Source organism: Cucumis melo, chromosome 1 (assembly GCF_025177605.1).
Source record: "Cucumis melo cultivar AY chromosome 1, USDA_Cmelo_AY_1.0, whole genome shotgun sequence".
NCBI lineage: Eukaryota > Viridiplantae > Streptophyta > Magnoliopsida > Cucurbitales > Cucurbitaceae > Cucumis > Cucumis melo.
In genome coordinates, this window is record NC_066857.1 from 3,775,648 (window position 1) to 3,791,705 (window position 16,058).

The 16,058-nt window shown below is 31.9% G+C and overlaps 2 protein-coding genes and 1 long non-coding RNA gene across 6 annotated transcripts; 1 reads left to right on the top strand and 2 right to left on the bottom strand.

Annotated features, from left to right (window-relative positions):
* Nucleotides 1-306: 306 nt before the first annotated feature.
* On the top strand, nucleotides 307-958 carry LOC103495661 (uncharacterized). Its single transcript, XR_538896.3, has 2 exons — nucleotides 307-462; nucleotides 575-958. It is a non-coding gene; the product is annotated as an uncharacterized LOC103495661 (long non-coding RNA).
* Nucleotides 959-6,028: 5,070 nt separating this feature from the next.
* Nucleotides 6,029-11,934, bottom strand: LOC103495662 (fimbrin-5). Of its 4 annotated transcripts, none has more exons than XM_008457286.3 (15): nucleotides 11,709-11,934; nucleotides 11,112-11,252; nucleotides 10,829-10,999; nucleotides 10,460-10,698; nucleotides 10,192-10,363; nucleotides 10,037-10,075; nucleotides 9,826-9,894; nucleotides 9,562-9,678; nucleotides 8,812-9,023; nucleotides 8,065-8,220; nucleotides 7,777-7,976; nucleotides 7,133-7,299; nucleotides 6,956-7,052; nucleotides 6,751-6,842; nucleotides 6,029-6,639 (listed from the first exon to the last, which is right to left on the bottom strand). In XM_008457286.3, exons 2-15 carry the CDS (start codon nucleotides 11,196-11,198, stop codon nucleotides 6,385-6,387), a joined length of 2,073 nt encoding a protein of 690 aa, XP_008455508.1. In that variant the 5' UTR covers nucleotides 11,199-11,252; nucleotides 11,709-11,934; the 3' UTR covers nucleotides 6,029-6,384. The 4 variants fall into 4 exon arrangements, with proteins under 4 accessions (XP_008455508.1, XP_016901752.1, XP_016901751.1 ...); XM_017046263.2 differs by lacking the exon at nucleotides 11,709-11,934 and adding an exon at nucleotides 11,465-11,487; XM_017046262.2 differs by lacking the exon at nucleotides 11,709-11,934 and adding an exon at nucleotides 11,345-11,476.
* Nucleotides 11,935-14,275: 2,341 nt separating this feature from the next.
* On the bottom strand, nucleotides 14,276-15,947 carry LOC103495664 (fasciclin-like arabinogalactan protein 7). The gene is made up of 2 exons (XM_008457289.3): nucleotides 15,743-15,947; nucleotides 14,276-15,124 (listed from the first exon to the last, which is right to left on the bottom strand). Exon 2 carries the CDS (start codon nucleotides 15,109-15,111, stop codon nucleotides 14,344-14,346), a length of 768 nt encoding a protein of 255 aa, XP_008455511.1. The 5' UTR covers nucleotides 15,112-15,124; nucleotides 15,743-15,947; the 3' UTR covers nucleotides 14,276-14,343.
* Nucleotides 15,948-16,058: the final 111 nt, after the last annotated feature.

Here is a 16,058-nt window from a genome sequence, read left to right on the forward strand (position 1 = left end):
TGCTTAGTCACAGGGGCTAGCACGTCACTTTTGGATGTTGTTTGCTATATATAAACAACTTTTACCATATTTCAATTAGCTAAAGCAACAAGAAGTTAAATCTCCACGTGTTTTTGAATGAGAGGCCAATGCAATGAAAACAAAATATGAGTAAAAGAAAATTTGAATCAAATGTTCACCAACTTGACGTTGAATTAATTGTAAGGAAACTTCTACTCTAGCAATTAAAATTCTTATTCCAATCTTACCCTTCTGCTGTATCCCATCCTTACTACTATAAATACATTTGAACTGCAAAACTAATTCTCATCCCATCTCCAAATACATTTAACTTTTATTATTCTAAATCTACAAAAAAAAAAAAGAAAATGAATTCTAAGGCTTTCATCCTCCTCGGTCTCCTTTTCGCCGCTGTCGTCCTGGAGGTAACTGCAGTTACGGCCGGGGACGACATAAAATCTAGTGAGTCTAATACTTCATTAGATGATACATTGCAATGTACTCTTAATTTACTTATACTCGTTTCATTAGTGTTATATATATTTTGATTCTCATGAGATCATTAACATTGTAGAGGAAGCTTTTAAGCAAACCGATGAAGTCAACGATGTCAAGCACCACGATTTGGGAGGAGAAGACACTTCACTTGCCCGATGCCACCACCATTGCCACAAACGTTGCTGTAAGTGTTCCCACGGTCATTGCGTCAAGTGCTGCCCCTAATCTGCTGATGATCTGACCCTGGTTGGATTTACAATCTCAAGCCAAAAGTTTAACAACAAAACCTATTTTGTTGCTTAATTTCAAATAATGTCTTTTGATTTCTCAAGTTCATATATTATATATAATGTATGCAGTCCTGTGTGTGTTTGCTTTTAAGTACTGAATAAATGCTTTGTAAAAGAAAAAAAAAAAAAAAAGAAGTAATGAATAAATGGAATGGCTTGAGATTTTAACATGTTTGAGTATTGTGTTTATTTAAAGATCTCATCATATAAGTTAACCACTGTATGACCATACCAAGTATAGTATGTTTGGGTAGTGATTTTGAAAAAAATTGATTTATTAATAAGTGATTTTGGAGAGCATGTTTGTGTTTGGTTATGCTATACACTTTTAAAAGTGTATTTTGTAAAATCAGAACTAAAAATGATTTTGAATCGGAGCACTTAGGGTAAGAAATTAAATAAGACTATGAGCTACAATCAACACTATTTCAAAACCGTCATTTGTTACAAATTTTTCTATTTCACACAATAAAAATTTTAAATTTTTTACAACAATATTTACTATTTTCTTTTTAAAGTAAAATAGTTTACATCGTAAACACATACTATTATAATCCAGATTTAAAATAATATACACTTCAAAAATACAAACTATTATAACCTAACTATAATAATCTAGGATTATATAATGAACTTTACCCCAAATAATCCGGGTTTGAGATTGACTTTTAGAAAAAGTATATATTTTGAGCTAAACTATGTAATTATAATGAGTTTTTGTAAAAGTGTAATTGATCATGTTAATATTTGGTTCATACCCTACAAATCATTTAAATTTAATTAACAATATTTTTAAATAAATAATGGTTGTTTTCAAAGGTAGTTTTAGAATCATCAGATTAAATTTAAGTTTAAGAAAAAAGTTAGAGACGACCCACTTGTGTTTGGTTACACAGCTGGAACAAGCTCTTCAACAACTACAGTTTCACTTATATTGCTACCAAAATATTAGTGCTTTTTGTATGATCAATTTAACTAATTCTATATTGGTTTTATTGGACTTAACTCTAGCCCGGACTTTGTGTTTAGTGAATATCTTTAATTGGGAGATCATGGCTACTGTTAAAGGTGTTCAACTAACAGAGACGTTGGACTGCGTCGTCCTTAAAACATCATATATCTTTTTAGAAGTAGAAAAAAATAGACCTAAAAAAAATTGTCAGTGGCATTGGAAAAATTTAGATGTAAAAATTTAACAAAGACATCGAGAGAATGACACAAACTTTTATCGATATAACTTTAAACATAAAAAAATAAATTAAGAGTGAGGAATTGAAAATTAATTCCAAGAGTATCAGAACGTTTAGGGTGAGGAGTGATTTATGATAGTCCTATTATAATAATCTTAGTATGCGTTTAGGGCGCACAGACTATTATAGTCTGTGTTATGATAGTCTACATTTGAAGCACAGACGTTGGGGTTCAGACTATAATAATCTATGTTATGATAGTCTATATTTGGGGTTCAGACTATCATAATATGTATTATCATAAACTATGTTTGGGGTGCAGACTATTACAACCTGGATTTTTCACAACTTTTTTTTCTTCTGAAATATATATCGTAGATCCAATATACAATTTTCATAAATTAATTTTATTAAATAATTTTGATTATGATGTTCGTTCAATAAATTTAGCATAAATTGCGATGTTTCATGATTTTTTTTCACGCATATATATTGTACATCGATTTAAGTAAGCTTCTAGTTACGATGTTTCTAGCAATAATTTAAACTTTAATCTTGCATTTCCACTAAAAAAGATCTTTTTTTCATGCATATATATTTGTCATGAAATACAATATTTTTCTTAAAAGCATTTTCCTTCACCTTCTTAATTACGACGTTCATTTTATAAATTAAAATTGTAATTATTAAATCGTTATTTTTCACCACTTTTTTTTGCATGCATATATATGGTACATCAAATCAAAAAAAAAACTTTTCAATTATGACGTTCATATCCTAAATTAAGCTTTGATGATCTTCCTTTTGCACTAATCTTTTTTCCATGCATATATATTTTTCATAAAATACAAAATTTTGCTTCAAATTAATTTCTTTAATCCTCTAAATTACAACATTCATTTCATAAATTTAGCTTGGATTGTTAGTATTCACTATTATTAAAACTAATGGAAAATATATAATTACAAACTTATATTATTAAAACTATTGTTCTAAAACAAATGATAAAATAACGTAAAGAGAAGAGTTATTGAATATATATATATATAAACAATGGAAAAAAAACAATTACAATGCATATATAGAAAGTGAAAAAATCTACGATAAACTTTAAACATATATTTTAGGAAGAAAAAAGAAAAATAAAAGAAGAATGAAAGAGAAAATGGATGGAGTAGGTTAACACATAGCCCACTCCACTCTCCCATAGCTTGTGGCTCAAATGCCCCCTAAATAGTCAGAGTAAGAAGAAAAAAAGTTAAAAACATAAAAAAAAAATTAGGAAATTGTCATAGATGACAGAACTCTTTAAAATATTTATAAATATAGTAATTTTCATAGTTTATTAGTAACAGACGACATTAATAAACATCTGTTAGTGTCTATAAGTCTCTATTATAGATGATAATAGTCTATAAGTATCTTATCGACATTTATTGATGTTTTGCTATATTTTCAAATTTTGCTATAATTATTATTATTATTATTATATTTAAAATATTTACAAGTTTCGCCATTTAGAACATTTTTATTTAACTTAAACACAAGGTTCGAACAAGAGAATTAATTATTGGATTCTTTTTTTATATTGTTAAGGTTAGGGATCTTCTCCACTCAACTAACAAATTTGTGATTAACAAAATCACAAAATAATAAAATATAACATATTTGAACAAATAAATGAGTTTTTTAAAAAGTATAACAAATTGGCATAATATTTACACCATATAGAACAATTTTGAAAGCAAAAAAAGTTCATATGTTCACGATGGAAAATACCAAAAATGTCCTAGCCAGCACGCAAATAATTGGCCACTTGTGAGCATAATATATTTGGTATACGATCGTTTAGATTTGGTTATACGATCGTTTAGATTTGGTTACATGATTGTGTACTAAGTTTAAACAATTGTGTACCAAATATAAAAAAAATATAAGACCATGTACCAAATATAAACGATCATGTACCAATATCTCAACGATTTTTTTTCAAGATCCTGTACAAATAAATGTCCCAACGATTTTTTTCAATCGTATATCAAATATAAAATATTTATATTTGGTACACGATCTTGTAGATTCTTTTATATTTGGTACACAATCGTTTAGATTTTGCTACACAATCGTGTAGCTAAATCTAAATGATCCCAACGATTTTTTTTCAAGATCTTTTATATTTGGTACACGATCTTGTACCAATATAGTTTAAATTTAGTATAGGATCGTATAACTAAATTTAAACAATTGTGTACCAATATTCGAACGACTTTTTAAGATCGTGTACTAACATCCCAACAATTTTTGTTCAAGATCTTTTATATTTGGTACACGATCTTGAACCAAATAACAATTTGATAAAAAAATTAATACAAGATTTATGATTGATTAAAAACAAATATCATGATTTCAAAAAAAATATAAAAGAAAAAATGCAGAATGAGAGAAGATGGAAAGAAAAAGAAAAATTGCAGAAAAAGAGAAGAAATAAGATGAAAAAGAATGACAAACCTGAAATATTAAAAAAAAAAAAAAAAGGTCTTTTCAAAAATATAAAAAAGCTTCAAAATATTTACACTCTATAGAACAATTCCGAAAATGGAAAAAGCCTAGAGACCCACCGTGTAAAATACCAAAAATGCTCCGTCAACCACGTTATCAACAACGCGCGCCTAATATATACGTGATCGTTTATAATTGCGATCGTTTAGATATGGCTACAATGCGATCGTTTAGATATGACTACAATTTATATGCGATCGTTTAGATATGGCTACAATTTATACGCGATCGTTTAATTTTGTTACACGATCGTTTAGACTTGGGTCTCTAAATCTAAATGATCTTTTAAAAAAATTTGGTACACGATCGTTTAGATTTCTTTACATGATCGTTTGCTTTTTTTACACGATCATTTACTGTTTTTTACACGATCGTTTACATTTAGCTACTTCAATCAAAATAATTTTTTTTTAAGAATTTTTTTATACAGTCTTTTATTTTTTTTACACGTTTACTTTTTTTAGATTTTTTTTCAAGATTCTTTATACACAATCTTTTTTTTTTTTTTTACACGATCGTTTACCTTTTTTACACGATCGTTTACATTTGGCTACTCCAATCTAAATGATTTTTTTTCAAGATTCTTTATACACGATCTTTTAGATTTTGCTATTTTTTTGTATACAGTCTTGTGCACAGTTGTTTAGATTTGAATACCCAAATGTAAACGACGTAAAGAAAAGGAAAAAAAAGAAAGACGATGGAAAGAAATCGCAGCGAAAAAAAAAAGTAGAAATGATGGAAAGAAATCAAAGCGAAAAAAAAAGAGAAAAAAGAGGAAAAGAAGAAAAATGATGAAAAGATTAAACGACGTAAATAAAAAATTAAAAAATAAAAAAGATGATGGAAAGAAATTGCAAAAAACAGAAGGGTTTAAGAAGGAGGAAATCGAAGGGACAGGCAAAATAGCAAAAGTAAGACGAATGGCAAGGAAGAAAAGAAAGATGGAAACGCAAACTTGGAATATTTAAAAAATGACTAATTTTATGAGTTTTGTTACACGACTCGTAAATAGTTTGGTGTTTTGTTTTTCAAAAAAAAATGACCAACTTCATGGGTTTTTTTATTTTATTACGCGAATCGTAAATATTTTGATATTTTATTATATTTAAAAAACTTAAATATATCAAAAAATTTCAATTATTTTAGCTTACAAATTTCGAATAAAAAATATAAAATAGCAAAAGAAAAAACCTTTAGTTTTCAATATATTTTCTTTTCGTTAGTCTTACTTTGGTTTTCAATATATTTTTCTTTTGTTAGTCTTATTGTTCATTTTTTTTTAATGAGCTATTTTCAAATATGACTAAGTAATTTTTAATGAGTTATTTTTAATAAGCTATTTTCAAATATAACAAAATGAATCACCCACTAAAATGTATCAACCTCAATTTTGTAAATACTTTTAGTAAACAACCTCGAGAGTTTCAGGGCAATTCGAGTTGAAAAATGAAAGATTTAACCATCAAACCTCTTATTACAATAATCCAAGAAACAAGGGGTTAAGGATAATAACCTTTTTTTTTCCTTTCCCATATTATTATTATTGTATATATGATATAATAATAATTGTTCAAAAGACAATATAGCCTAATTAACAAAATTTTCTAGTTCAAAATTTAAAGAAAATGAATATACAGGACCCTACAATTTAATTTCCTCAGGAGGGTAATATGAGCACCATAATTAATAGGGCTCTCCTCAAACCATAATTAACCAAACAGTAGAATAAGCTAAGCTGTAACCATTTTTCTTCCTGTATTATATCCTCTCAATAAATAAATTTAATCAAAAAGTAAAAAAAATAAAAATACTGAGTTTGCTTTTGTGAGTAGTTCTTTTCTCTATTACGAATTTGCACTTTTAATGGCTGAGGTTTCTTCCTGAGACTCTTCCTCATTTTGAACTGAAGCATTGTCCTCCATTGCCGAAGCACTAGTTTGGTTGGCCAACGACAATTTGGTCCCATCCATGGAAGCTTCTGTGTTGGCATCTGAAACATTACCGTCGTTCACATTTAACTGCTCGGACTCATCTGCTTGTTGCAGCAGGCTCCAGTACATGATGCTAGCAGTGAGTATAAGGATCATCTTTTGGTTTACCTATCAAAAGTTGGCATGGTAGAACAGGAATTCAATTGGAGTATAAGTGCCAACAACTACACTCACCAGTTTTTGCAAAGATATGGTATATAATCAAGTTAAGCAACTTACCTCAATAATATCTTCAGGTAGCAAGAACAGGGAGCAGCCAAGCTTTCGGGCAACACTAATAATATATGTCGCATTCAGCTTCTTGTCTTCCTCTGCAATTCGACAATTTTACACCGTAAGATAGCTTTCAGAACCGTCCCCACAAAATTGAAACAATCCTGAGCTCGAAAGATGGAACTTTAAGAAAAAGAGCATAAAGACTCACCAGTTTCTCCTTTGGTAACAACAGCCCAATTCACCACCCTTGGCTCCACAGCACTAAGAAGCTCAAGGAAGAAGATACCATTTGAAAGGTTCTTATCCTGAAACCAGAAGTTGTATCATCCAGGTGAAACAATCAACTATAGACTTTGACGTAAAAACACATTCTTTAATCATTTACCTTGAAGCCCTCCATTTGGGAGGTTCTACCGGCTTTCTTTACTTTCTTGTTTGCCCAGTTCAGGATATCAGCGTCTGTAATCTCTTTTCCTTCTTTGCCTTGAGAGTGTGATCTCAGGTTTCTCAACAGTTGAAGCATAGTAAACCTCATCAGTTGCCATAGAAATGCTGCTCAATAAGAAGGAAATTATCTTTAGATATTTGGTCTTGTAATATCTCCCTCTAGTTTGAGGATCCTTAAGTCTCTTCAACTACCAAATGGGAATTTTGAATCAACAGTAACTAGGCAGTAAGATCATGGTTTGATCAATACATTCAACATCAAAACGTGCTAATAACTATGGTGCAAGAACAATAGTTCATACTTCATAGAATATAAGCAAGTACATATGCGCAAGCAAAGGTTTGTTTCTTTTTTCTTTTTTTTTTTTTTTTTTTGGCTAAAGGAACCAAATCATTCTTATTCTTTCTTTTCTAATATATTTTCCCTGAAAAGTATGGTTTACTAATCTTTCTGCTGGTGACTAATAAATCATAACATGACATAATAGCATTTCATTTCAAGATTGAACGTGAATGTCAATCAGAATCTAAATGAATGGAGAGTTCATATTCTAGAAAAGATGAGAGAAATTTTGTAGTTACCGAGTATAAGTTTCTTGTTTCCCTGCACAATATCATTCCCAGCTACGTTTACAAGAGAAAAGTTTAACTCCTTCCCAATTTTTATCACTTGATTGCAATTCTCAACTTTTCTAAATGGCATCTTGATAGGAGGCTTTGATGCCTGTTTCCATATTACTGATCCAGGAGAAACCTTGTCAAGAACTTCCAAAAGAACCCATCTGCAGTATGGACGTCGTATCTCAAGCTTGTCCATAAAAAGGAGGATATACAGTTATTCATAAGTAAGAGTAAAACAAAAAACAATACCCGTTTCTCACATCCTCAAAAACATTGTTGACATATGTAGCTATGCCAAGACTGTTGATCCACAACCGGAAGCACCGCTCTTCTCGAGAAGTTTGGGCATCATCAGTCATCATTTCTGCAAATGACATTTTTGAACTATCCACAGTCAACCCATTCCTGCATTACAAGTTTGCAATTCAAATTAGATTAAAAATCCAACTATGCAGCATCATATATTTTGAAACTCGATGAAACATACTGCTACTGTTGATATGGTAGGTCATCTTCTATGATAAATTTCTATCTTCCTTCATTTTACAACTTGCTGGAAGATTTAATCAAATTAAAATTGAAGGATCATCCATAAAGAAAATTTCAACCAAGTTATTGAGTCAAAATCATATGGGCCTCCAACTGAATAAATTTCTTGTAGAGTTTCTTGGTTATCAAACATCGGTGACCAGAATTAGGTCCTTTCCATTGTGGTCAACGTAGGAAAGATTGGACAAAAAGCTCTGGGGAGTTAGATAATATCCACGTGTTCTTACCTTTGAAATTTTGATCAACTATCCACGTGTTTACTTAGAATATTGAGAAAATGAAGTAACACGTTTAGAATGAGAGAAAAAAGGCAAGTCCACAGTGAGAGGTACGTACACTTGCAAAGGATTTAGAACAAGCGGTCAAGCATTATTTATTAAGCATTTTAATAATGCTAGAAATGGTTTTGTCTAAAACAAACATGATGGGGAAAATGATGTTTCTCACCTGTGCTGAAAAATTTGGGCAACAAATGCAAGATTAAGATTTGGTGAACCCTCAACAATGTCCTTGGGAGTAATATATCTTTTACAATCCAATTTTTCTGCAAGATCAAGAACCATATTAGCTCTTTCAGAAGGATCTTTAACATTCAAAGTCCCTGGACCAGAGAACTCAGGTGCAAGAGCATTGAGCAGATAAGCATATGCCTCTCCATCCTGCAAATGAAAATTTTTTATTACGTAACCAATATATAAAACACAGCCTCACTAAATACTTTTTCAAAATAGTTTAACGAGTCTAATTTCTCTAGTTAATGTGGGGGCTCTAACAGAGATTTCAATGTGGTTACACGAAATTCTGAGTTCCAGTTCTAAGTCCTGAAATGAGTCAATCACATAGAATATAATTTTCACACTACATTTTTCTCCAAGAAAGCCATTGTCTAAATCGAATATTGACAGACGTTAGAAAATGGGTAAACCATGCTCACGAAGGTCATCACTTCACATGGAAGCTAGAGCAAAAAAGACAAAAAGAATGGATCTAACTAAGACAATAAATTTCATGATTGAAAAGAGAACAAATCTAACTATGTCCTAGTGATCAAACATCTAGAATCCATTCAGAAATGAAATGTAAAGGTACTGAAAGGAACATAACTTTTATAATCAAGAATCTATTCAGAACTACTAACGCGCGAATCAATTATAAAGTATTGTGTGCAATATATACAATCAGTGGGCATCTTCTAACCTTCACATCTGATGAAAAGTTTGTAACTTGTTTCTCATAGCCAGCTTTTTTCAGATGAAAATTCATCCATTTGAGTAAGACTTTCTCTGGTGCTAGCCCTATGAGTTCTTCCACTTCCTGCCAGGTTATTGATAATATTTGTAAGAATTGTTACAAATCATCAACCATGCTCTAATAATAGCTTCAAGAAGGTTTGTTCGTTTTCTCCAACAGCCGAACAAATCAACTCTTATCATGAAGACATTAACTCAAAAAAGAAATCACCTTGCTATCATCCACCAGTTCCACAAGTTGAGGAGTTTTTTTCAGATTAAGATCAGCCAGCACTTGAATCTACATTCCCAGCACAGTAAAAGAGAAATAAAGCTAATTCTCAATAGTAAAGACCTTGGAAAATTGAACATTTTTACTGTATATGTTCTTCAACAAAAAAAACATTCAAAAAGCAAAATGAAAACGATTAATTATTTAATACCTTAATTATTTGTGATATCAGCCCAAGCAGCAGATGCGGCTAGAAAACAAAATTAAAAAAGAGACAAATTAGGAAACTATACAATAAATTTTATTTAATTGAATACGCTAATATGCAGATCCCAATAGATGGCCAGAGAGGTAGTTATAACGCACTCTAGCTTCAACCAAATCTTGTGTGCCAATGTTAACCACTGTGCATCCAATAGCCTTTGCAGAGTTAAGGCCAAGGGTATGGTTTTCATTTCTCTCCCATGGATTAAGGACTTTTTTCGTATTGATAGCTCGTTCGTCTATGGTCCCTGGAACAGCTACATTGATAAGCTTACTGCACAGGGTAACCAAAAGCATAAACAAAAATTATTACCATCTATCAACACAAAGTTAAACATTGATATGTCTAAATTCAAGTTGTTTCAACTACCAGAGAAGAACACCATCTTTCGCAAGGTCAAACAAATCATTGGTACTTGGATCTAAAGGGAGATAGTTCTTCAGAAATGGATCTTCACCCAGAAAACTGTTTATGTGTGCAACATAAGAAGCCTTTTCGGATTCGTTAATGGCATGATGAAACGTAGTTGTGGCAGCCTTGAGGAATGAAGAAGAGCTTTTAGATCCGCCTGATTTAGCTGTTGCTCTGCCTTGTAAATCTAGATATGCCTACAGTAATTAATCTTATAAATTCAACTACTTATGCTTGTAAAAAGGAAAATCAACATTCCCTAGAGGAAATGGTTAAAGTTCAGCCATAAACAAAAAGCAATCCAAATTCCATCATAAATAGACTCACCCGAAGATATGACTCGAAGTCTATTTCTTCACCCACGGCTCTACTTTTTTCCTTTAAGAAATCTTTAATCTCATCCTCGGTAAACATTTCGTCGAAAGCTTTCAATTTCGCAAAAACAGGAGGCAAATCTTCCACCTTGAAACGACCCGATTGGCTCCTTAACGAAAGAAACTAAATCCAACAAAACCAATTCTCATATCAACTGAAAAGAGTCCAAAATTTACCAGAAAAAATAACCAAAACAACACCAGTAGCCCAAGAAAATGGAAAATTAAACGCTTACTCTGGATTTGAGGGTACGAAGCTCGACTTGGGTGAATTGACTTTGAAGCCATGGATCAGAAACAAGAACACCCACAAAGCTTGACATCTTCAACTCTTTTTTGGCAAAATCAGTCTCAACACAAAGAACACTTCCTAAGAACTGAAACAATAAATTCCAATCACAGAGATGTCCACAAAAACAATAAAAGCCAATCCTACGAACATGAGAGACAACTATGAAACAAACGATACCAATCACAATGAAACCAACATGGAAAAATAATCATCATTGACAAAACAACAGATCCCATAAAACGAGAAATCAACCAAAACCCAATTGAAGAGGCGTAGTCTTCAAGCAATTCAACATACTATGCATAAATGTTCGAACACAATACTTGGGGATTCACCGAATAGTGGAAAATCAACAAATTCAATGGAAATAAGGAAAGCCCAGAAAGGAAAAACAATAAAGAGCCATAATTTAGACGCAATTGAACAAACTATGCATGAATACTAAAACACAAAGACTTGGGGATTCATGGAACAGTCTGAAAACAACAAATTGAGTGAAAATAAGGAAAATCAATTAAGAGCAAGGGAAAAGACGTCGTACCTAGAGAAAAAGTCATAAAATTGAGATGGAAGAAAGAGATTAATCAGAAAAGCAATGTCATGGTGAAGAGTGAAAGAGAGGTGGTGGGAATGAATGAGGATGTGTGAAGAAGGCGAATGGAATAGGGACAGGAATAGGCGAGGAAAACGAGAGAAAGGCGTGCTTGTTTTGAGGAACTGCTGAGAGAGACCAAGAAAAATGGGGAACCAAAAACCAAATTCAGCCACTGAAAGCCTTAAATATATAATTATAATAAATAATCATATAATGATTTAATTTAAACAAACATTTCCTTTTTCTTTCCTTCATGTTTTCATTCTATGGAGAGTTTTGAAAATGAAAATGAAAAAAATATATATATGAAAAGTCATTGTTTACTCTCTCTTTTCTCATGAATTTCTTAATGATTACGCAATCTCTCTCTTTGGGTGTCTTTAATTCCTATTAATTAATGCATGAATGGCTTGTTGTTGTTAATGTTCAACACAAATTCAACTCTCATATTTAAGGTGAAATTAAACATTTATGCTAATCTAAAATTTCTATACTTTAATTTAATCGACATTCTTGAGTGTCATTTGTTCTTGAATATGGATGAGAAAATTGATGAAATTGAAAAGAGAAATAGAGAATGTTTAATATTCTTCCTATTTTTCTTGTAAGCAAGCAAAGAATAAATCCAACTTTTCAATCATTCTTTTAGTTCAAGAAATTACGAGAGGTAAGATTGAATTCTAACGACTTATAGAATAGTAATAAGTGTCTTATGGATTGAGTTATGTCAATGAATTTAACTTTAAATTTGAGGTTTTAAAGTGATTTAATCATTTTTTTTTCTTCTCTCTTTCTTAAATTATTATCATTATTGAGACAATGGCATGTATCTACCTATTAGCTAAAAACATTTACAAATACAATATAATATTAAAAAAAAAAAAAAAAAAAAAGAACCAAGAACATATCCTATCTTGCAAGGTGTTTTACAACTAAGAGAAATAAATTGGCAATAGATATCTATTTAAACTATTTGTTTAATACTATTATTGTAATTATTTATTACCAACAAAAACATAACTGAATGGTGTAATTTTAGGTCATATTTGGGTGGACAAAATATTGGTTCGGTTTGGACATAGCACAGTACCAACACATGGAAACACTTTAGACACGTACTTGTTTATACAACATATAAATCAATATACAAAGTACTTCAAATCCACAAATTACAACTCTTCAACTCTCGTGTGAACAGTTATACATTTGGTTTTCTTATTTTTTACAATGTTTAAGGTAAGGGAATCAAACCCTAACATCAAAATCGATAATACAAAATTTATACCGTTGAACCACGCTAACTTGTTTTGATGCAACATATGTTTTGTTGGTAAAATTGGTAGATGTGTATTGTGAATGTTGTGTTAATTATTTCAAATATTTGAAGTGAATATCTAGTTGAATTTAATTTACCCCTTTCATTTCATTTTCTTTTCTTTCTTTTCACACTTTGTCTCATTCTTTTTGTTAGGGAGTTTCCCATCCTTTTCATGGTTTCATCTTTCCATGTCAATAACCAAATCATACATACACAAAATGTCCATGCTCATTAATTACAACTCTTGAATCTTTGGAATGGTCCCGTCTTTTTCGAGCTCGAGTAAGTTCAAACCGTCACTGTTATAGGGTACATTCGAAAATGATTTTGAAATAATGAAAATCACTTTCATTTTTTTCCAAACAACTTCAATAAAATCCCAACAATATGGAAATAAATTTTAAATATTTATCTTAAGGATTAGTTTAGAATGATTGAAGACATCGTTCTTATTTCTAGATCATTATGAACATAATGAAAATGATTTTTTTAAAATCACTCACAAAACAATCGATCATCAAATTTTCTACTTATCAAAGTTTACACCGATCAAAACTAGGTCTTAAGATGGATAAAGCTCACAATGATTAGTAAGGCAGGATGAAATGAACCAACCAAGCATCAAACTATTAATTTGATTTTATTTAATAATTGTAATATAATTTTGGTATTTTCTAGTTGTATCATTTAAGTAAGGGTAGTTTAGTCTTTTAACGATGAATTAGTGTTTTATTCTTAGACTTGGTTGTTTTATCGATGAATCAAATTTAGCATTTGCTCTTCTTCAAGTTTAGCCAAGAGAGCTTCTTGAATTGCATGCCAAAAACATTCAAATGAAATTTGATCTTCCTATCTTGTGTGGTGTTCGAATCTCGGGTAAAAATCATACTGATTTGGGAGTTTCGGTCAATTAAGAATTAGGGATACACAAATTCAAACAATTCATAATTACAATATTAGTTGGGATTCCATATCACAGATTTACAAACCAAAGTTGGAAAAATGAACTTTTTGTTTCAATAAAATACAAGAATTGGTATATTTATTAGAGGATGAATGGTGATGGTATTGAAACATTGAAACTGTAAAACAAAATTCCTTCCCCATCATAATTTATAGACCACACAATAGGAATTCTCATGCACAAATCCAACAACATAATATATGTTCACAAAAAAATGGAGCTTCACATCAATAACAAAACAAAATGGCAATATAGTTTTCATAAATGTAATAAATGGATGGTAGGATTTCTGATGACAATCAAAACAAAAATCCACCAGAGATACCCAAAACAATGTGAATCAAAATTCCCCAATTGATGATCCTATGGGAAGATGAAGGCTTTGGTTCTGAAGATGGAGCAGCCCTCCCATCAATAACATCCGAAGGAGCATCAGCAGCAGGAGCGATATCAGGCGCGGGTGCTGGGGCCGGGGTTGGTGGGATATCAGTTCCGAAGATTGCCTCAGGCAGAAGAAGTTTGTCTACTTGGTAAACAGCAACAGGATCACTTGAATGCACACTGCTACTAACTTTTGTGTTAGTCCAGCCAGACCCAATATGGATAGTCCCAGAAACGTCTGTGAAGTTCAAGCTGAATTGCCCACCGGCGAACGTTGGGATCGGATTCTGAAGGCTGAGGTTCCGGAATTCGGCAAGGGAATAGTAATGTGGCAAGCCATGAAATAGGATGAGAGACTTGAGTTGATCTGCGGTGAGATTTGAGAGAGACGGTTTCTTTTGCGCGGAGAAAGCGCTGTCTTTTGGGACAAAAATAGTCACTCCTTCCTCTGTGTTATTGGCTTGGTTTTGGAAGGTGTCGATGACTTTGGTGGACTGGAGGTAACTGAGGAAGGTGTGAAATGGACCAGCTACAGTGAGCAGATCTGTGAGGTTTACAAAATCTGGGGCTGGCGCTGGTGCCGGGGTCGGGCTAAATGAGGGGGGGCTGGCTGTTTGGGCATTGGCAGATGAAGAGCTCAGAAGCAACAATGCACTACAAACAGTGAAAATCATGGAAAATCCCATTTTCCACAACTTCCTGCAGAGAAAAAAAGGTGTCCTGGATCAGATCTTAGCTATCTTAGGTAGTTACAAATCACAAAGTGAAATTGATATGCTTCATAAGTTCACAGTGAAATTTCCACAAACAAGTTCACATGCAGGAATCAAAATTTCAATAAAATGCATTATCAAAGGTTATATAGCTCTCAAAATTCACCAAATCTCAGTAAGGAGTAAAGAAAACAAGTCCCAAAACTCAGCAGATTTAAGTATTTGTTCCTCCAAAACCCAGATCTCACAAGCTCGCAAACAAACTAAAACAGAGCACAAACACATGCCAGCACAGAACACAAGAAAACAGCACATTCTAAGATCCAGAGAAGTAAATCAAACAGTAAATCCAACAAGAAAAAAAGAAATTGAAAGACATACAAACACAAGCAAACAATTCAAATTGTCCCATCAGCACTTCAGCCACACACATTCCCACAAAACCCAACTAACCAAATCTCAAAAAAAAAAAAAAAAAAAAAAGTAAGAAAGACCCAGATCTAGATCAGGGCATGCAGTAGAGACGATAAGAAGCAAAACCCAAATGTAAAAAAGGCAAAAATTAACAATTCAAAAAAGGGAGAAGAATGAGAGGGACACTGACCAGGCCAGAGAAGAGAGAAGGGGGGGTCTGACAGAGAAATAATGGGGAAGGAGGAGATGAGAAATACAAATAAAGATGGAAAATTGAAGCAAGTATTTAAAGAAATGGAGAAGAAAAGGCAATGAGGTGGTGAAGAAGAGACAGTTAATTGGGTGATAAACTAAGAGATGGGATCTTCCTTAGACATAAAAAAACCATACTTTATTGGGAAGGCTTTTTCTTAAGAAGTGGGACATGTAGGGTAGTCTTTCTTAATCACATTTGAACTAATTCTTTTTTTTTTTTTTTTTTTCCTTCTTCTTCTTCTTAAACCCAA